The following is a 23,596-nucleotide window of genomic DNA, read 5'->3' on the forward strand; positions in this document are numbered from 1 at the left end:
CAATCAAAAGGTGGACTGTTCAGTACTGTGAACATGTCAGTAATCTAATAGATATTTGCCGGACCGTGTGTCCGAGTGGTATCGACCTCTATGGTGGAGTGGTTAGCGCAGCGCGCTACGACGCCTGGGGTTCCGGGTTCGAGTCCCGGGTAAGGCATGGGTATTTGTGTTTGTCCAAATGATAAAAACTGAAAATTGAGATAAACCGAGAAGTGAAAAACTGAGAATAAAGTGAAACACGGGGAATACTACCGCTTAGGGTTAAAAAAAAGAAATTGTTAGCACATCGTGCTGCGACGCCAAGGGTCCCGGGTTCGAATCCCGCACAGGCTTGGTTATTTGTGAATGTCCATTCATCAATTTCATCATTTCATCACTCATCCCCATCTTTGCAAATTAGCCAAGATGCACCAAATACGAAGTAAAATAAACTAAGGCCGTGTCCTAAAGGTGCAAGACCGTACTTGAAGCGAGCATCCTCCGGGTATGGTCTTGGAGTGCGGTCTTGAAGTCGTGGACAGGAAGTGAAAGTCTTTCGAATTGCACTTCGACTGCAGCGCCAAATGCTATCAGTAGATAAAACAGAGCAGTCGTTGTTTTCCCTAAGTTTTAAACACTTGTTTTCACCATATAAATCACGTTGCATTTTTAAATGTCCGTACACACACATTTCACACATTAGAAGCACTTTAACCAACAACTTGCTGACCCGTAACGTATATATAACCTGTGTTGCTGGCTTTCTATCTCCGCGATTTTAAGCAAACGAACAACGAGTGTGGAAATCACGTGACCTAGTCTGCTTCCATCTGCACTGCGAGGTATGCACTTGCGTACTCCTGTTCTTGGCGCTTTCGAACTGTGACGTCACTTCCGCCAAAAGCATGCTTCAAGTACGTACTTCGTACCTTTCGGACACAGACTAAATCAATCAATCAATCAATCTACATAATAGATATTTTTAAAAAAAAAACCTAAGAGAGAGTTCTGAGAACTTTAATGAAATGTATTCCAAAGCAGAGAAAGCAAAGAGACTATGATGAAGAAATTAAGAGCCCTAGAACACCCAGCCGTCAAATATAAGGAACAATGCACCAGCTGAGAGCACAAAAGAATATTACAAACTGAACCATTATCGTCCATTTTTTAATCATTTTGTAGTAGAATTGAGCTCACGCTCTGAACGCAGTTAACACATTGCAAAATTCCGACAACTTATTCCAAAAATATGAAATGACCATCCCTCATTCATTGGAACAGTATGCTAAAATGTTGGATGGCCTGGTTGATAGGTTGGATTTTGATAGCCTGATCATGCTTAGTCCTGCTATACGTTCCGGATTTTCCGGGACAGTCCCGGAATGATGTCATTTGTCCTGGTGTCCCGAATAGTTTCTTCGGGATGCACAAATGTCCTGGAATCGGGTGGGAAAGAAGAAATATACTTTCCAGAACGTTTTTTATATTTATATGCGTAATATTGAAATGTTCATCTTACTAAACAATCTAACTGTACTACGTAGAAATTTTCAATAATCTAACTGTACATTGAACCGCTCCCCGTCGATAATTTATCATTTTAATGGAAAGAATATAAATGGCCAAGGTTCATGTTATTAATGTAGTGGTGCTGGACAACCCTTCTCCAAGAAGATGCTGCAAAGATATTTGACTTCACGATACCGCCGCCGTCTGCTAGCAGCGCTGAATTTCAGTTGCAAATCTCTTCCATCTTGGCATTTTCAAATGTTCGTACACATACATTTCCACACATTGGAACAACTTTAACCAACAACTTGCTGGCCCATAACGTATATTTAACCTGTGTTGCTGGCTTTCTACCTCCGTGATTTTAAACAAATGAACAACAAGTGCAAAAATCAAGTGATCTAGTCAGCAACCATCTGTACTGCGAGCTGTGCACTTGAGTGTTTCTGTTCTTGGCGCTTTCGAACTGTACGAGGTGACGTCACTTCCGTCAAGACCATACTTCAAGTCTGTATTTTGTACCTTTCGGACAGAACCTACATTCTCGTCTCTATACCAAGTTTAAGCAAAATTGTTCGAACGGGTTCCAGAGGGCTCTGTAGGGCAACTTTAATTGTGGCCAGTTAGTACAATGCGATCCGTGAATATTACCGTGCAAATTGTCCATGACTATTTTCATTAATTTTTCTGTTACATCCTACGTGTTCTTAAGCGATGAATTTTTATGTATGCTGGTGCAGAAGTTGTCAACAGTTTGTTTTGAGTTTTCTTTTAATTCTTGAAGCTTTTTTTAGCATTGAATTGATCATAGCTACTGTAACGAGCTTCAACAATGAACAATAACTGTTGTACGTTAAACATTGTTGTGCTGTTTTGTGTTAGGTCACGTTCACTTATAAAATAATCTAAAATGTATAATAAGTTTCGAACTTAGAAAGTAAATATTGAAACTGAACGTGAAGTTAGTAAATCTCTTAACTTCGCTAATTTTTTACTTTTTTTTTAATATAGCCATTTTGGCATTGTTGTTCTTTACCTGTATCAGTTCATTTTGAATTTCAGATTGTGGATAATTATTGTGAATATCATTTCATTCTGTATGTCTGAAATGTTCTTGTGGTAATTGGTCATATTTCGTAAGAAATTTCAACAAATACGTCAAGTTAACTTAATTTTTTGTTGTTTCTGCTGTGTATAATGTTTCTACATGTTCTCGAACCGCTAAATTATAAGAAGTCAAAAATTGTGTCTATGCTTATCAATCTTTGTAACAGAACGTTTCATTGTTTTGGTTTGGCTTCCTGAATATTCTAAAATCACACTGTTTCCACCCGGTTTATTTAAAATACTATATAATTGACGTAATCATTCAAATTGTAATGTTTCATTAGAATTTATAACCGGTTAGAAACATAATGTTGTAGTTTTATCGCCCACAAAAATGAGCCCTTTCCATCTATTTTCCTCACCTCTGTTGTTATCATAATTCCTCCCATTGTCACGGCGACAACGGTAACAACTGAAGGTCAGATATGAGGAGTAAAGAAAAAAATGAACGAAGAAATAAAAACGCATTCTCTGCCGTGGTCTCAGGTCCGATTCCCTTTTGAGGCACCTTGTAGACTTGTTCTAATCCAAATTTAAACTGTAGGTCCAGTTCCGATTAGCCTAGCATGAGCATACAGTGGACTGTTAAACGTGGTGATAAAAGTACTAAAGGAATGAGCCTTGAATATTATTAGGCATGATAGTATACCCATTAGCATTGCATTTGTGCGGGGTCCTTCAAGCTGAGACGCAGCGAAACACGGAAATATCCGGCAACAGAACTTCTATCGTCTGCTTCTGTTCAAAAATCAAATGGTGTAACGTCCACTACAGGGAAACGCGACGAACCGAAGCACGTAATTTCCGGCTAGAAGTGTGCAGATTATCTTGAATGTGGCAGCAGGAACTGATTTGTCGGAAGGGAATTTGAAAGGGACTTCCGCCTCACATTATCCCCTTGACGCCACCTTGATAAGTTGACAAAAAAATAATCTTAATGATTCCAGAATAGCTTATAAATATAAATATCAGACTTGTATCTGTATGTTTTCAGTTTTAAAAGCTGCGGATGGTAGGTTGGAAATCCTACTACCTGTTGTGTAACTTAGCAGTTGACAGACACATTTACAATTTGATTTTTTTCTTTACCAAATTATTATTGCAAATTCAAGGTTGCTGGCAATGCTTAAATGAGACATCAACCAGATCATGTGAGAATTAATTTTTATCCTCCAACATATATAGACATTCTCGAAAAATTTAAATTTTTAACTCAAATATCGTAAAGATTCTTTCTCGCATCTGCAATTTAAAATTAACTCAAAAGATGGCAGCACAGAACAATAAATTGTTTAACACATGTTTTCCTTTAAAGAGCTTATTTTACAAAAGCAAATCTAAAGTATCTTGATTTGCGTAAATATAGCTTGTAAAACACATTAAATACTTGCCTCATGCTCTACTGATGTGAGCCTAATGTGCGATATTCTCTTATTTCTCTTAGTAAGTTTAGTAAGAAATGTCTTGGTATGGAAGGCAAAGGAAAGGCACGTACCGCTTCCGCTTGCTCCTAATAGCAGATTAGAATCTCAAATAACAAGGAAGGTACATCCTGAAAATAGACAACTGCAACCCAGCCCTCATCATGCTATCAACGCAAATCACCCTCTTACTACTTTAATTACCACAGATGATATAACAAACGCAGTCCGAAACAAAAGAAACACTGCCCCAGGGTTTGATTCCATAACATATGTTTTGATAAAGAAAGCTCCACTAGCAATGTTGTCATTTCTCGCCTTGATATACAACTTAATCCTTCGCACTGGATATTACCCTATCGAATGGAAAGTGTCGAAGGTACTCATGTTTCCGAAGCCTGATAAAGATCGTACAGACCCAAAATGCTATAGACCAATACAACTAACATCAACACTCAGCAAAATCCTTGAAAAAATTTTAGTCCGCCGATTACACTCTCACTTATTGTCAAATAATTTTCTCCCGATACACCAAGCCGGATTTAGGCCACACTTTAGCGTCTTGGATAACCTACTAAGACTCTCAAATCGAATCTACAACCAGTACAATACATCTAAACCCTCTTGTTTAATACTATTCGATCTTGAAAAGGCATTCGATAAAGTGTGGCACACCGGCCTCATATATAAACTGCATAAGTTTCGCCTTCCTCTCTGTTACATTCGTTTAATTTTCAACTTTCTTACCAACCGAATGGCATATGTAACAATAAATAACAATATGTCTCACCCTATCTTCTTGAACGCCGGAGTACCGCAAGGATCGGTTTTATCTCCACTGCTCTACTTACTTTATGTCGCAGATATGCCAACATTCTCTCAGGTGTCAACATACCAATACGCTGATGATACAGCTCTACTGGCTTGTGGTTCTACAATTCAAGCAATAAATCGCATTATGCAACCAGCTATTAATGTATTTCAACGATGGTGCGACACTTGGAGACTCACCATCAATAGCGCAAAAACTCAAGCCATAATATTTCTTCCTACAGGATGTCGCTCACGGATACAAAGAAACCCAAGTCTGTTAGATCTTAAGATCCGTGGCACACGCATAATACCAACCAACAGCGTCAAATACCTTGGTGTCATATTTGACACAAAACTAACATGGACACCACACCTGCAGAACATCCAAAAGAAAGCCAAAAACAGACTACAGCTGCTGAAGAGACTTGTCGGCACGAATTGGGGACTTCGAGCAAACATCCTCCTAAATACCTATCTGGCCTTTCTTCGACCCGTACTTACGTATGGACACACAGCATGGCTCTCAGCAGAGGACTCGTTCTATGAACGACTACAAATCATAGAGAGACATGCATGTCGACTGGCATACAGAATCAAACTACCAAGTCCAACTCGACTCTTATATACACGAATAAGTTTTCCACATATAACACTTCACCTAGAGGCATTGCGAAAAGAATATATAAATAACAGGATGAACAAAGAACACCCACCGTTGGTTCACACAATCCGTGAAGATGCAATACACGACTGCTACCCGTACAGATTGTATACTCCATTACAACATCTTTTAACTCTGTATACTCTGACCATCGGGCCCAGACATCCTGATTATGAACTATACACCATTCATCATCCACCACAATTACGACCACATTTATACCCTTCATATTGCAATTAATAATCAAACTACAAGAAAGGGTATTTATTTACTAACATAAGAATGAAAGTAGGGTGTTATATAATATAGCCATGAAAATCCAAGGTCATTTCAAGACCAGGTTAGTGTTCATCTCATAATCCCAAAAATAGAAAAAGTGCACTTAGACTATCTAGTATTATTATTATATATTTAAAAGTATCAGCACGTACCGAAGAGAGGGACATAACCCTCTAAACGGATGAACGGAAGAAAAAAAAAAAAAAAAAAAAAAAAAAGGCACGTAGCACATCCATCAGGGGGAAACTGACTCCTGTGATTAACGCCAACTGGCACACGGTCGAGGGACCTGTTCTGCAGGCTTCCCCCCCTAAATTCTAACAAAATATAAAGTGCAACAGAAGTGGCTTTACAGCTTACTTAGGGTAAGCGTTAGTAGCGGTTCGTGACAGTTGCAGCCAAGGATGCAGGATTTCTGGGATCACAATGTTACACTAGACGTCAGTAAGCCAGACAACCCAAGGAGAAATAAATAAACACGTTGACATTGCATTAAGATTTGGCACACACAGGAGATTAGTAACATTGCTACTTATTAACTCCAACACTTTGTCAGTTTTCCCGACAGGGTGGCCCAAAAAAGTAACCGAATTATTGGCTACGTAATACTTACGGTTACCTTTTTTCAGCGGTACAGTAAACATTTTATTCCAAGGAAAGTGGTGTGTTATATTTAAATAATTATACTACTCTTTTCCTTTCAAAGTTTTTATTTGACTACGATATTTAGTAATTTCTTAATTCTTGCGCTCACTAGCCAACAACTTTTAACTTTCTTTGTGTGCAAGAGAAGTCAAGCTGATGGTTATTCATAAATAATTCTAACCCGAAGGAATAAAGAAATCAGGTCCAAAAATGAGTGTCGCGTCACAATTGTTTTCGATTTTAATTATAATTTACTGGGAAAAGGTTGACTTTCTTTTGTTTAAAACATGTTTTTTAAACTAGTGTTTAAAACTATGTTTAAAACAAAAAAAAACATGTTTTAAACAAAAATACAGTTTGTTTTGTTCTTTTTTTTTTTTTAAAAAAAAAGCACAAATTTTGCCAACCCTGGTGGAGCTGATACCTGGACGTGATGGTGAAGTACGTCTCGTAAGGCCGAGGACTGCAACGGGAAATATGATGAGACCACTACAGCGTGTTTTTCCCTTGGAAATTCAGGCAAGTGAGTTGCCCGAAGTGCCCAAAATGAAGAACACTGAGGAAAAAACAGTACCTGAAAAGGAAAGTGCTCCGAGAGTCACCAGCACTCGACTGGGAAGAAGAGTGAAGCCTCCGCAGAAGCTGAGTTTGTTAGTACAAAACTCATGTTATGAACACTATTGATTGTGTAGAGTCACTAATTGTCTTTGCGTGACTCTAGGTGGGAGAATGTTAGAAATAGAAAAGCAGTAATCTGTGTATTTGCTTGACATGAGTATTCTGTGTATGTTGTTGATGTGAATATTCTATATTTTTTTGCGGGATACTTATTCTGTGTCCAGCAAGATTGATTGATATGTTGTTTTAAGTCCACTTTATGCACAGTAAGGGTAATCGGGACTGGACCTACAGTTTAAAGTGGGATCCGAACCGCTTGTACCTCCACCGGGACCCCTTGATTACAAGGCGACGACGCTACCACTGCGCCATCGGGGAGGCCTGTGTCCAGCAAGAGAAATGTAATATACTGGATGATTGTGTGTGAGATTAAACCATAATTTACTTATATTGGTGTTTCGTTTTTTTTAACAATAGGACTGTAGTTTGTGAGGGAAGTGTGCTGGGAGCCGAAAGTTCGGGGGGGGGGGGGCGCCGTGATGGCTGACCGCACCATCCGAGAGAACGTCTTTAGTCCGCCACTGTGACTAGGACAGAATTTTACTTCCCATCGTTCGCTCTCTTCATTTCTACACAACTGCACACAGCCAACTAAACGAAGGAGCAAGGAATTATCTTATATATAATCCTTGGCTAAAGTTTCAAACTGCACTTAGGACTTATGCGACACTTGGTTTCGACACAGATTAATAAAAACTCTCTGGTTTGGGACACATTCTAAGGTAGCACGAAGCATGCGACAGTGCAGTGCATACATACGTCGAGTCATTTTACGCGTGCGACGTGACAGTCAAATTTTACGTGCGACAGTTGCATGCTGCATGTTGCCTCAGTATGTTACCACTCTAATTAACATCACACGAAAAGTGTATTTCACATAACATTTGCTGCTGTCGCACTGCAAGAATTTCAACTTGCCCTGTGAGTATTGTCACATGCTTATGTTGTTTTGTTCGAAAGCCCCAGTCGTATGCTTCAAGCAGTATGTCGCCTGTTGCCTAAATGTTTGCTAATGTGGTGTAACAACTTTCTTATTCGCTGAACATGAAGATAACGAATTCAAGAACTGACGACCAGAAGAAGAAGTTAAATCTGTCCATGTAACAAACCTGTTGGTTGGTCTTTTCTGTTTTGCATGACGCTGGATACGGTGCGGCAGCCAATCCAGTTCCTGATTTGTAAGTGCCTTAGACCAGACCGGGAGGTAAGTGTGTTCTCCCGCCATTTGTTGAAGAGAGGGAATTTTAATAAGGTAAGAATGTTTATGTAGTTTTTGTGACATTATCACGAATTACATATGATATTTCTTGTTGTACATGCCAAGTAAATAGAATTATATAGAATTTGAAACTTATTAGACAGTGTTCCAAACATTTAGTGTAAAGTAGAAGTAATGTGTGTTCTCTGTCGGTTCTACAGCTGACATCACCGTGATTACTAGTAATATAATTTTACTATCCGTATACTTTTTACGATTTTTTTTCAGTGGAGATATTTTACAACTTGATTACGGTGTTTTATTGGTGTCCATCGATGTAAGGAACGTTGCAGTTCCTAATTTAATCAGTTTTACCCTTGGAGCGACTAAATCGAAAAACAAGTACACTGCCGTAATTGTTATTTGAGAAATCTCGTTGCAGTTGCATACGAAAGTTTGCAAAATATTTTCAGTTTTCCGTGTACTATTGCAATATTCAAATTTAATCACGTGTCAAGTTTCTAATGCTTGAAACCACGTATGGACTATCATTTTTTGCAGTATTCAAAATGCATAATCTTTCTATCTCCTTCGTTTCTCATTTCACCTAATTGTGAACTAATTTAGCCCAAGTTCAGACTGTGTAATTCCGACCTCATGATTGTATTTCTTTTTATGTAATAGGATACAGACTGGGTATAGTGATGGTAACTACTCTGAGGGTAGAATAGTGAAATATGGTATACCACAAGGTTCTGTATTGGGACCTCTTTTATTTAATATATATATTAATGACTTACCAGTCAATATAGATAATGACCAAAGTGATGGATATTTATTTGCTGATGACTTTGTACTTAAAGTGAATTCACAGAATAAAAAATATAACAAAGCTAGATACTAGATATTCGAACAAATATTCTTAAAAAAAACTGGTGTGCAGCCAATAACTTAGCTCTGAATCTAAAGAAAACTAGTGAAATAAATGTTACTTATAATAATAGTAAGGCAGCAATAGAAGGCACGAAGCAATTGAAATTCTTAGGCCTATATTTTGATGCACATTCTAACATGGAATGATCATATTAATGATACAGCTAAGGAAATATCAAAAGGTATATATATATGTTACATAGACTAAGTGAATGTGTAGATAGTGATGTACTACTGAAAGTATACTATGCTCGGATACATAGCATTTTGAATTATGGTGTAAAGTATGGGGTAATAACACTCAAATAAATAAAATATTTAAACTTAAAAAAAAACAAAAAACAGTGAGAATAATATGTAAGAAGTCCCCTAAATCATACTGTCGGCCTTTATTTGTTAAGTTGGGAGTACTCAGTCTACCTTCACTGTATATTTATAGAATTTTATGGTACCAGTTTCATAGATCGGAGACACATTAAAATCTGATATTTTGTGTTTCGCGTGGTTCGTACTTACCAATTGTGTATTGCGGAACATAGTTCAAGGTGCCATTATGCTTTTTACACGAAAACAATTTTTCTACTAAAATAATGCATTTTTCTAAGTGCTGCCGAACGCACGTAACTGTGCGATATCTCTTACTTTGCGAATGATATCGCTTCTTTTGTTTTCGAATATCAGAGTTTCCAACTTTCTTCAACGAAAAATACCTATTATAGTGTTAGTCACATGTGCAAATTGTACATTATGCACGGGTAGCTGACTGATAGCCCCACGAACCATTCCCATAAGGTTAGGTGGTGATGTTAGGCAAGCATAGTTAAAAAAATTGGGTTAGAAGCACTGACAGGGGGTTACGTCATCCAACGTATGGAGCATCCGGTTCACGTAGGAAAGCAATGGCAGTTGTGCGTCGGTGAGATATTTCTATTGAAAAATACATGATTTCCCGGTCAAATAGATTCCACGATGAAAGTAAATACCTCGACTATACTGCGTTTGTTACAACCTGTCCCGGTTCCCACGCTAGGCGATCGCTGGCTTCTCTCCGTGCTGGGGAAAGTCAAAGCCAGGCAGCCAATTAAAATACGCAACGTCAAAACAGCGCCTACGTAAGCACCTCTCTTCTGGCTTCCATTCGCTCCTCGCTGCCCAGCAGACGATTTTTTCCTAGTTTCTCATTGGCACCGAAACTGTCGAGCGATCCTTAGCGTGGGAAACGGGACAGGTTCTACCAAACGTGGTATAACGTTGGAAACCTTAGAGAAACTCACTTCCGTAAGTAGTTTCTTCTGTAAAAATGAAGAAATGTGTGTCCAATGTATGAAACTGTTACCTATTTTATATTTAGTACATAATAATTTACAATAGTTTTCGACAAATGGTATAAATCACCAATACAATACAAGAAATCGAGACAATCTAAGTATAAGAAGATACGAACATAGTAAATCCCAAAAAAAAGACACATATATCCCGATAAAAATTTACAGTCATCAACCACAAAACTTAAAATCTCTACAAATGTCACAAGTTATGTTCCTGTTGCTTCCAGAAACCGTTTCAACCAATTTGATGTGGCCGATGACGTTCCACGTGTAGAATCTTCTGAGGTTTGCTTCCTCTTCTGCCCCCTGCCCTGAGTCCTTGATATTTCTTCGCAAACCTCTGCTTCTTGTATATTTTCACAGAACGTTTGGAGTAACTCAGTGTCATCAGGAACATATTCTGGGTCGTTGTTGCTATCGTAATCACTGATATCAGTCCGCAGCTTCCAAAATATATTCTTCATTCTCATCCAGAAGCTCTTCTTCACAACTTACCAAAAGTTCGCAAATGTAATCAGTTGTTAGACGTTTTTCAGACATTTTCACTACGGGAAATACAAATACATGCACATCAAAATTACGTGCAAGATTTTTCTTCTGTTACTATCGCTATGTATTATTGACGTACAGAGTCCCACATAATGCACAAACTAAAGACGTTCACTGCTTCCGCCGTCCTTACCACAGTGCTGCCACATGCCTGACAGAATGCCCGAGGAATACCATAGGCAGAGGGGTAGGTGGGTGCGATTTGGGAGGGAATTGAGCACGAAGCATATGTAATTTTACGTACGGTAGTGTTCTAGGGTTAATTGACTCACCATGGCTTAAACAAAAAATCACATTTGTAACTTCTGTGCCTTTTCCTGAACTTGCTACAATTATTAGTGTTTTTTATTTTCTCATTTTGCATTGCTTTTGTGCCTCTTTAAGTTAATTGCAAGGATTTGGATGAATATAAAACTTAATGAAGGGTGATTTGCAAAGAATTGCCAAGGTCAGGACCCAAGATTACAACCTTTGGTGACAAGATCGTAAGTCAACTTTCAGTTGATCACTGTCTTGGCAGTGAATAACATATTTTTCTAATTTTAAAATATGAAATGGTGTGGATAATTTTATGAAACAGTGTGAGCCCTTGGCTGAACCTCGCCCGCTGAATAAAGAAAATTTATTATTACAGATACACCAAAATGGCCAAGGTTCATGTTATTAATGTAGTGGTGCTGGACAACCCTTCTCCATTCCTCAACCCATTTCAGATGGAAGTAACCTTCGAGTGTATTGAGGACCTCAAGGAAGGTAAGCTTGTCTTTGTTTGCATTTACATCAGGTTGCTTCTTTTTTTTTAAAAAAAAAAAAAATCCAAGGTTTTTCATTGCAGCTTCTTTAGAATGCTGGATTCAGATTTCTTCGTTAGGCTTGTGCCAATTTTACATGTGAATTTTGTACGTGTAAATGCATGTGCCATAGGAGGATCTTTCTGCCAGCTGCATAGGTATTCACATACATTTTGTTTAATTAAAGTGTTTGATAATATTCCCGTACCAAGATCTTCAAGGCAGTAGGTTAGGCAGGCTCAGATAAGTTACTTTAATACTTTACCACTTTGTCTCTTCCGGTAAAGTCGTAATTCCCTGTATTTAGATGGGCATGAATCCGGGTGGGCCCAGCCCAGTTTTCCCCACGTGGGTTTTTTCAGAAAAACCCAATCAAAATGTGGGTTTTTCAGAAAATGTAAATTATTGCTTTAAATAATTGTAAGGTTCTAGAATTGTCAGCATTTTGAGAAAGGTTTTAAAATAAGAGCTTAACCAAGTTTATAATACTCAAAAAAATTAATGTGGAACAAGTTACAGTGGGTTTTTCAGGATATTTTTTCTCAAATCATGCTAGAGATGGACTTTTAACAAATAATAAGAACTTGCATCCAAGAAACAAAAAAATCAAAAGGTCTGAAATATTTAGATAAAACATTTAACAAACAAAGCTTATAATTTTTAAATGTAGTAGCACTTCCGTATGTGCGCAAGCCACCTAGTTTCACCTGTGACGATCAACTTTTACAATAATTTTTTACATGAATAAGACATTACAAAGAAGAATTGAATACATGTCTTTGAAATGTTGTGAAAGTAGAATAAAGTTAATTGTGGTATAATTAAACCAAACACTTTCCAAATTATTCATTTAATTTCTCAAAATTTAGTATGTGTGCAAATGTTCTGTTCTGTTTCCAATGCCTTCCACTGAGGCAGTGACCTCTCCCTCCGGTTCAGTGCATTGATTGAACGTAATGGGTTGCTTGCTCATGTAGGATAAATGTTATTTGTGGTTAGGAGCTCTATGACCAAGAAGTTGAGCACACTCATAATCTACCACAATTTCTTTTTATCTTAAATATAGAGGGTGTGGGATACTTACTTGAGTAAATACAATGCATACGTGTACTTTCATATTTCATATTTTGGCCATTTTTGACATTTTCCAACCTTTTTAGAGACTACAATTATGAGCTTGTGCATAAATCTTTCAGGAGCATTGTGACATTACTTGCACTTGTAAATTCACAATAAAATTATCGAAACATAATGCACGATTTAGGAGGAGCATGGGTGCGGTGGATGGGCAAAGAAAGACAAGTCATCTATTTAGTGACCATGATAACATGTTTCTGCAGGTAGAAAACTTGACAGACTGTAATGGTATTGCATGTGAGTGAAATTGAACAGTGTGTTTCAAGATGGTGAATGAAAAACTAATTTTCCTCATGTTGCATGCATGTTGCTCTCTTTTCCCCCAAAACTGTCTACAATGAATATTCAGGTATAAGGAACTTAACTCAGTCATTGTAGATAATACATTGGTCCGCAATTTTGCAGTAAAACTTTTAAAATTATATTTCATAGTTTAGGAGAGGAGTGATGGTAAAATCGCAAACATACATTTTGCCATAAATGTAAACCTTTTGCGTTGCAATTTTTATTTACAAGATAACAAAGGATTGGTGTCATATTGTATTTGAGAAAAATTTGTCACCATGTTTAAAGTTGGTGGATGACAGACTGATTTAACATGCCTTGCGAGAGATTTAAGTTATGCAAATATTTGAGGTTAGATTTTCATAGATTAAGAAAACCAAGTCTCAGCTACGTTAGGAGATTACTTGAGCTTGAAGTTTTTAATATAAAAAAAAAAACTAATATAGTGTGGGGTTTCGGGAGTGTCACCAATTTTGAGACCACTATATTAGCAATTTTAGAGTTTTTAAGCTGAAATTCACGTCTCAAATAGATGTACACAGGGAATATATTTTATTTTGCATTTGCATTTGTTGAAAGTATTTCAAGATGGTGGATGAAGAATTGATTTTTCATATTGTGAGGTAGCTCCAAATTCTGATGCCACTTTCAAATATCTACCTAAACTACATTTTTGGACATTAAGAAAAGATAGTATCATCTTTATATTACAAAATTTTCCCCTTTCATTATTTTCCACTGAGGAGAAGAGATCAAAAGATGTTGATCTGATTCCAAGTGGAGCCCAAAGTAGACATGTTACAAAATCCTAACACCTCATTTTTTCAGTTTCCTTTCTCGGTTCTCTCGTGAATACCAATGTGGACTAGATAATGATTGCAAAATATGTTGTATAGACAATATATCAACCAACACTAGTGTAAAGTCTAAAATATAAAGGTTTAGTTCTTCAGGTTTGAAAATGTTCTGTTTTGTTTAAATCTACTGATTGGGAGTTTCATGCTTTTTGAGTGGTTGCATGATGACTGTTATTTTTACTTTCCTTCAGATTTGGAGTGGAAGATGATTTATGTTGGGTCTGCTGAGAGTGAGGACTTCGATCAGGCGTTGGATACAATCTATGTAGGCCCAGTCCCAGAAGGAAAGCATATGTTTGTGTTCCAGGTAATCTTTTGAGATTCTATTGTATGTGTGTCAATTTTTTTTTCTAGGTTTAGGATGATTTACGATAAAAAATAAACCATTACGCTTTATTATAGAGAAAGATGCCTACATGTACAGTTACTGACACTTCTGGGTTGTAATGATTTAATTAAAAGTCAATGGTGTGTTACAACCCAAAAGTGTCAGTGACTACAAGGTGATTTTTCTCAAGTTTCTCCTAACTTTACCTCTAGACTGTAAAGGAAATTGAAAAAGGCAAGATTCATGTGCAAATGTAACCACAGTACTATTTACATGAATTCAAGGCAGTGTGGTTGGTTGGTTGATTTGGTGGTTTAAGTCCACACGAAAACACGAAGTGTGAAGGAACACATTGTAATGTTCATTTCTCATGTTTCTGAAAGGTATTAGGTGCATTTTCCTGCCCTGTTTTGTCGCGAAATGGACTCTTAAACATGAAATTTAGAGTTTATGTACAGACTTAACACTTTTTGAAGTCTGAATTATCCTGTGAGTTATGCAATTCACGGAAAATTGATTAATTCTGCTGTGAATATTTCAGAAGTAAAAATGGATCCCTTTATACAGGAATACACTTAATATTCTGGTAACGACATAAACGTGCTATTAGAAGGGATATGTTTATTATGTGTAGTGAGTGCAGGTTTTAAATCAAATTTAGCATTATATTCACAATTCTAAAACCAATATGTCATTTTATATACCACTATCACAGTGAAATTTTATTAATTATTACCACTTTTGAACCCGAAAACACTTGTTTTTGTACCGAAATTTTGCTTTTTTATTTCCCAAAAATATATGCATCTAATAATAATTAGTATATAAAATACGAGTTTTATTGATGTCTTTGAAATACGTATTATGAGATGGAGCCACCATGATTTCGAGCCTGGTAGGTAAACAAACATGACCTAATATTGGAGCAGGAAAGATTTAAATGCAATGGTTCATTAGTTACTCAAGCTTGTCATTTAATTCTGGAAATGGATATGTGCTTATTCTGCTTACCAACAAATATCAAAACTGGATGTGAAAGGACTCTAGCATTGTTGTCAAGAAAGTGCCATACATCACGACCACATTGACAAAACAAACAAAAATTAGCTAATGTGCAGTAAAACTTTTATCTTGAGTAACTAAAATGTTCACATATTTGTTTGAGTGCATGCTAAATATGTTAATGCATGTCATATTTTTTATACTGAAGAGGTAATAAACTCTTTATTTCATAAGGTCTGGTATGTCTGGCTTCATCTTGAACATTACATGCTTTAGGTATTATTTTGCATAAATTTAAACTTTTTCCCTGCCGAACTCCACGGCGGAGTGGTGAGCATAGTGTGCTATCATGCCAGGGGTCCTGAATTCGAGTCAGCCTGGGCATGGATGTTATTTGTGTTTTATCGTTAGAGCTCTGATTTGTGTGTAATTACATATTGTACTCCTTTCTAGATACATACCTTGAACATGAAAATGTCAATGAATTACATAACTGACTTAATTTTGCATAAGTCTTATATTAATATTTTTACATGTTTGCCAGGATATTACATATTTGCTAATTTACTTTACATAAAGCAGCGTATTTCAGAAATGTTTTCATATTGTGATCTTCTTTCCTATATTTTAGATCTCTCAAACATGAGGAAGGAAATTTGTATTTCATGTGATATCATATTTTCTAATCAATGAGATTAAAAGACAAAAAACGAAAAAATACTGGAACTGTTATTTATCGGAAGATGCTGGAGTTTCTCTCCCCTCCCCTTTCTGGTTACATATTACCTAGTGCACGTGCGTGTATAATGCACACTCTGGTTTTGGATGGGTAAAAGTGACAAAAAATTATCTCTTACATAATAATGCGCAGCACAATCCAGTTTCAAGAAATGGCTTTCTTAGTTTTAGGTTGTAAATCTGTTGCTATGCTGATCAAGAGCGAATGACGTCATACCTATTCGATTGCTCATTCCTTCTTTTTCAAAATATATATTTTCTCTTAACGTTACTAATGTAACATTTATACGAGGCACATTCAGGACCTTCCAAATAGCAGTTAGCAGCACAAGATTTCTTCCATTAAGGAATTTACACACTCCATGTATGTCATATTATTTGGCCAGTAATACATTTTAATTTTTATTATCGTTTTCCTTATGTTTTCTTTCATCCAAAGTACAATAAAAATCAGAAAGTTTCTTAATTTTTTGATGAACTTATTTCAACCGCATTTCACATTAGTGCCGTTATCTTGTATGGAATACTGTTTCCATATTCAGGATTCAAGGTTTACAACGATATATAACACGATAGGGTTCCGTAAACATGAAAAATCAATGCAAATGTCCCAAAATCATGTAATGACCCTGCATGGTTTCATGTTGGCTGTCTGAATTATTCTGTGCATAATACGCACCACAGTTTTTGGGGGCAAAAATTTGGGAAAAAAATGCACCTAGAAACTTGCCATCGGTGGACAAGAAAGCTACTTACACAATATGTTCAATTTTACAAGAAGTACAAAAGTAGCTATGTATTTTTATTCAATTGTTCTTTCTGTGGAAGTTTTTTTCTTAATTTGTTTCGAAGGTTACGTAGAGCAATATATACATATTTTATCAATTATTGCTACATATTTATGTACATATTTTGTACTTTGATACTACATAAAAGTCCAGGGTGTATTTATCCTATCACTTATCCTCAAGTGATTAGTCAAAAAGCATAAAAGCAACTTGAAATAACCAAATCAATCAATGAAACTTTTATCGGCAAATTTGTAAAAGTTTTTTCCTGTGGTTCACACCATTCCATGAAGGCACATATAAAGTGGAGTGGATTAGTAACATGACATTTTCAAGGACATAGCAACATGTCATCATTAACTGATAGCACTGTTAGAGGACAGATTACTCGCTTGAATCCCAATTAAAGCTGAATTTTAAATTGTGAGTTTTGAATCAGACAGACACTTGAAAAAAAGTGGGAATATAATCAAAATGTCCATCAGCTATTCATTGATTTCAAAAAAGCATATGATTCGGTCAAAAGAGATAAATTATATAATATATTAGTAGAGTTTGGAATACCTAAGAAGCTTGTTAGTATGATAAAAGTATGCACCAGTGAAACAGAAAGTAAAATTCGTGTGGGTATTAATATGTCTGACAAATTTACAATTCATGATGGGTTAAAACAAGGAGATGCATTATCTCCATTGCTCTTTAATTTTGCCTTAGAATATGCTGTTAGGAAGGTAAAAGAAACTAAAGAAGGACTAAAATTAAATGGTGTGACTCAGTTGTTAGCATATGCAGATGATGTAGACTTACTGGGGGATGATGTGAATACAATTAAGAATAATGCTAAAATATTTTTCAAAACTGCTAAAGAGATAGGTTTGGAAGTTAACAAAGAGAAAACTAAATATGTGCTTACAGGCCGAAACCAAGTGTTAGGTAATAATCAAAATCTAATTATTGATAACAACTCGTTTGAAACAGTTTCCAAATTCAAATACTTAGGAGTAATATTAACAAATGAAAATTATATTAAAGAGGAAATAAAAAGTAGGGTTAATTCAGGAAATGCATGTTACTTCTCTCTTCATAAACTTTTGTCTTCTCGTTTAATATCTAAGAAACTAAGAGTTAAAATATACAAAACAGTAATTTTGCCTGTAGTATTATATGGGTGTGAAACTTGGTCCCTTACATTGAAAGAGGAACATAAATTGAGAGTATTTGAAAATAAGATCCTTAGGAAAATCTTTGGACCTAAAAGGGATGAGGAGACAGGTGAGTGGAGAAGGTTACATAATTTAGAACTACATAATTTGTATTCATGTCCAGATATTATTAGAATAATTAAATCAAGAAGACTTAGGTGGGCAGGCCATGTGGCACGAATGGGAGAGGAAAGAGGAGTTTACAGGATTCTTGTTGGGAAACCTGATGGTAAGAGACCTGTAGGAAGGCCAAGACGAAGATGGAGGGACAACGTTGAGATGGACCTAAAGGAAATCGGTAGGGATGGGAAAGAGTATATAGATCTTGCTCAAGATAGGGACAGACGGAAGGCTTGTGTTGCTGCAGCCATGAACCTTCGGGTTTAAGAAGGCTAGAGAGTTAGTTAGTTAGAGTTTTGAATTGCTTTTTACCACTATTGAGATTTCATATATTTTTTACTTGAGTATCAATTTTCTTGCAGGCTAATCCACCAGATGTGTCCAAGATTCCAATTGCTGATGCTTTGGGGGTGACAGTGATCCTTCTTACCTGCAGTTACCGAGGGCAGGAATTTGTCAGAGTTGGATATTTCATTAATAATGAGTACAATGATCCAGAGCTCAGAGAGAATCCACCAGTGCAGGTTGAGTTCGAGAAGGTAATTGGATTTCAGTTCTATTACATACTCGTAATAAGATTGCATGGGTCTAAGCTCCAATTGCATAATTTTAATATTTTCTTTGCCTGTGCATGAATTTTAAAGAAATCAATTTTTCTCATTCCAAGTTTCCCAACAATCAGTCTGAGGAAGTTTGCATAACTCTCAGGATAATGCAGACACTGAAAAATGGGGGTAAGGGCCCCTTTGGGAAATATACTAAATTTGGCAACCCATTATGAAAACAGTCTTGTACTGTAATGCATTTTCTTCTTGTGTCAAATTTTGTGTTTGAACTTATTTTGTATTTTATCACATACTTTCATGTATGAAAATTCACTTCCTACTTCTTGAAATAGCCTGCGGTATTCTCAAATTTTGTTTCAAAACTTACCGTATTTCACTGCTTAATTGTTGCAGATTTTATGCCAATTTTTTCTGCAAAAAGAAGTAAGGTGCGACCATTATGTGAAGCTTTAGAAAAAAATGTGCCAGACTTACTAGTATTTAAAAATTAATTATTACTGAACTGTCATTGGTGCAAGATTAGTATGCACGGATTACTTGTAAGTATATGTTAAATTTGAACACACAGTAGAGCATCGATTATCAGAAACAATTCGGGACTGGGGGTGTTCGGATAACCGATTACGAAAAAAGTTGTACCAGTGTCATAGCAATATAACAGTTGGGCTGAAAAGTTCGTAGGCTAACATAGTAAAAAATATTTTTTTGACAAAATTCGATTTTATTATTCAATATAGTTGCCTTCGAGGGCGATACAACGATTATAGTGGTCATACAATTTTTCGATGCCATTTTTATAGTACGATTTCTCTTTAGCCTCAAAATAGGCCTCAGTTTCGGCGATTACCTCTTCATCAGTGCTAAATTTCTTTCCAGCGAGCATTCTTTTAAGGTCTGCAAACAGGAAAAAGTCACTGGAGGCCAGATATGGAGAATATGGTGGATGGGGAAGCAATTCGTAGTCTAATTCATATAATTTTGTCATCGTTTTCATTGATTTGTGACACGGTGCATTGTCGATTGTGAGCACGCGCGGCACCCATTTTGCACACAGCTTTCGCATGTTCAAATATTCATGCACAATATGTCCAACACGTTCCTTTGATATTTTTAAAGTCTCAGCTATCTCGATCAACTTCACTTTACGATCATTTAAAATTATTTTGTGGACTTTTTTTATGTTTTCGTCGGTAACAGCCTCTTTGGGGCGTCCACTGCGTGCATCGTCTTCGATGCTCATTTCGCCTCGTTTAAATTTAGCAAACCACTTCTCAACGGTTGATTTTCCTGGTGCAGAGTCCGAATAATGTTTATCAAGCCAAGCCTTGGCTTCAACAGTATTTTTTTTCGCCAAAAAGCAATGCTTTATTAACACACGAAATTCTTTTTTTATCCATTTTTTCACAATAACAAAAGCTGCTTCACTCACAATGCTATATCTCACGAACTAATTATCCGGCAGCTGTGAAATTTATACACGTATCTTTTGAAGGTTAATACTAAGTAAAAATCACATGGATTTAATTCTAGTAACGCCATCTATGAGTCAGCCTACGAACTTTTCAGCCCAACTGTTAAAAAAAAGAAACAGTGATATTAAACACAAAACTGTATATATTTTGTATCACAAGTCTTACAAATACATACCTTGCATAAAGTAGTAGAGTAAAGTAAGCCTACAGTTTAGGAAAAGAAGTCCAAAATTGCCTTTTGCTTCAGAGCTGAGACTTTTTTTTTGCCGCTTAATCTCGCACACGTTTTAAAGACAGCAATTGGGACAGCATCACATTCTTCTTGTTGTTCTAACCACTTCATAGCCATCTCAAGGCAGTGAAAAGCTTCACTGGATGGTCCTTTTTCAGCACGGTTGTAGTCTCTATACCACGTTTGTTACAACCTGTCCCTGTTCCCGCTCTAGCTGATCGCTGGCTTTTCTCCGTGCTGGGGAAAGTCAAAGCCAGGCAGCCAATTAAAATACGCAACGTTGCAACAGCTTCTACGTAAGCGCCTCTTTTCTGGCTTCCATTCGCTCCTCGCTGCCCAGCAGGCGATTTTTTCCTCGTTTCTCATTGGCACCGAAACTGTCGAGCGATCGCTAGCGCGGGAAACGGGACAGGTTCTAACAAATGCGGTATAGGCTCTTCCTCTTTAGTCGCCATTGCGAACGGTATAACAACTACAACACGATCACAAGCGAAGGCTCAGACGTCACTGACGACTCGAGGTTGGTCATGTGGGCCGGTTGGCAGGGAGAGGGAGAGTGCTGTAGCGCCACAGCACTAGTGGCCGCTAGCGGAACTACATTTGAATTTGCCGACTGGAACGCTTTCGGTTAAGATGTTTCTGTTGGTTGGTATTCGGATAATCGATGGTCTACTGTAGTTAGCAAACTTTTTTTTTTTATCTAGTACAGGAAAAAAAAATAACATATTAGCCTAATTGTTATTGATTTGTTGATTATGGTCGAAATATTACACTTGAAAGTTTTGTACAGTGTTGCGAAGTATGGATTTACACAATTTAAACTTATACCATCTGAAGATTCCACACCGCTTCCATTGGTTTCGTTATGACACTGGTGCTACGACTACATGATGAAAGGTTGTAAACCAACTTTTGGGCTGAATAAATAGGGTGCGACTATTAGGTGGTGATATTCACATTCCTAGTGACAATTATAATATTTTAATGATTGTGACATCCCAGATATGTGGTTGTGGCTTTCTTTACATCTGGAAAGCAACAAGGATTTATACTTGATCATTTTTTTTTGCGTACCAGGTGACAAGGAACATCCTAGCCACCAACCCCAGAGTGACTAGGTTCAAAATCGACTGGGACGACACCCAGAAGGGAGAAGGCATGGAGGGGGAGGAAGAAGCTGGCGAAAGCAGCGGTACAGTGTTTGGCAACACCCCGGTGGTGGTCGATGGGAACAGCATGCAGGAGAACCCGATGAGGATCCCCGTTGTAGCTTTCAACGAGAACAGCCTGAGCAGCCAAAGTGCAATGGAAGTCATGTGATCTTCTTTCGTTGACAGGACGGATCTCAATCTGTGTGAGTGTATATACTTATCTTTACGCATTGTGAATGTGCCTTAGGAGTAGCCTCCAAAATTTATATTGCGAATTTTATAATGGAATCCAGTTCTGCTCCACACGAAATTTTTTTTTTGTTGTTGGTCTTCTGTGAAGGCTTTTATTGTATCTATACATCTTATATATTGTAACTTCATTTGTAAATAATGGTGTAGTATGTTTTTCTTAATCTTCTGTTTGGAAATATTATTAATTTAAGTGTTCCTCTTTTGTAACAAAAAAAAATGCTCCAAAAATTGAAAATTTTTATGAGTTGCAATTACTCTCTTAGTCTTCAGCAAACATGTTTTACAAATTACGGGCATTCATTACTGTACCTGTTAATACATTATCTGCACCGTAACAGATACACCATTTGTTTCTCTTCTAATGTGTAGCATATGTCTAGGGGACAGTTTAGTGTAGTGTAGTTACCAAATTGAAGAGACTTGCCAAAAAGTAAGTGTTGCCAGATTCCTGTAGATACAACCAATAGAAGCCTCTGAAAATGTGCCAGTGAATCTGATTTTGTTTTTATATCTATGTATTTTAATTTCATCTTTGCCATCTTAAAGTTGTCTGAATAATTTATAATAACTTATATTGTGTTTTACGCATTTCAGTTGAGTTTGGGGATTACAAACAAAATTGTGAATGTGTGCAGTATATTTTAATTGGTCTAAAGTAAAATTGTTTTGAATGATATAGCTGTAGTTTCAATTTAGTACAATATGTGTCCATTGGCATAAAGAAAATACTGGTATTTTTGTACTTTTGCATAGTAAAAAAGTTATATTACACAGCTGTTTTCTTAATATCATTGTCTTGTAACCCTGCATTTTTCATAATTCTTGCACATTTTTTTAATCTTTTCAAGAGAAGAAAATTACATAGAAATGTTATATTTACAGGTGTGTGTGTAAGCTGCATACCATTGAGTTTATACAATCTTGCATGTAGATGTGGGTTAGGTGGGCCTGTGGTTTGAAACCAATTTTGAAATTACTATAACTTGCTAAGAATGGATCAATGACATTTTTGCATACACAGATAGTGTTGATACAAAATTTATGGTATTCTATTGATGCAAATGTTTCAAATTTTCCTTACTGTCACCTGATGACTGCAGTTGGTTTTATCTGAGAAAGAGATGGTGCACATTGAGACATTCACCAAGGCATGTGCATTATATATTTATGTTCATAAAAAAATAACAAAATAGAATTTTGCATTAAATTACAGGCCGTTCATAGATCCAGTGGAACATGGAATTTACCTTTTTCAGAGAAGTGAGCTGGAAAAATCTTAAAATTCAGAAAAAAACATAATACATGAGTTTACGAACAAAAGGTTCATGTGGCACAGAGCCAAGCAAAGTGGGATATCTGTGTGGCTTGGCAGCTGGGATTTTATACAGTAAATTATGGACCTGGTTTTAAATTTTCCCACATTTAATCTTTATGGTCACACACTTCACTCCTGCTGCTGAACACCATGATCTTAGGGGTCTCTGTTTGAATCCCAGGCTGGGTATGTGTGTTTTTTGCGAGTCTCTCTTCAGCATGTCACTTATCCTCATTTTTGTGATTAGCCAAAAGTGGCAG

The 23,596-nt window shown here is 36.7% G+C and overlaps 1 protein-coding gene across 2 annotated transcripts; it reads left to right on the forward strand.

Moving 5' to 3' along the window:
• The first annotated feature begins 8,123 nt into the window (after positions 1 to 8,123).
• Positions 8,124 to 22,792, forward strand: LOC146000034 (histone chaperone asf1-like). 2 transcript variants are annotated; one of them, XM_083137348.1, is made up of 5 exons: positions 8,124 to 8,296; positions 11,735 to 11,853; positions 14,362 to 14,477; positions 18,711 to 18,887; positions 21,696 to 22,792. In XM_083137348.1, exons 2-5 carry the CDS (start codon positions 11,745 to 11,747, stop codon positions 21,936 to 21,938), a joined length of 645 nt encoding a protein of 214 aa, XP_082993474.1. In that variant the 5' UTR covers positions 8,124 to 8,296; positions 11,735 to 11,744; the 3' UTR covers positions 21,939 to 22,792. The 2 variants fall into 2 exon arrangements, with proteins under 2 accessions (XP_082993474.1, XP_082993473.1); XM_083137347.1 differs by having other exon boundaries at positions 8,126 to 8,344.
• Positions 22,793 to 23,596: the final 804 nt, after the last annotated feature.

Source organism: Lepisma saccharinum, chromosome 16, assembly GCF_977018435.1.
Source record: "Lepisma saccharinum chromosome 16, izLepSacc3.1, whole genome shotgun sequence".
Classification (NCBI taxonomy): domain Eukaryota; kingdom Metazoa; phylum Arthropoda; class Insecta; order Zygentoma; family Lepismatidae; genus Lepisma; species Lepisma saccharinum.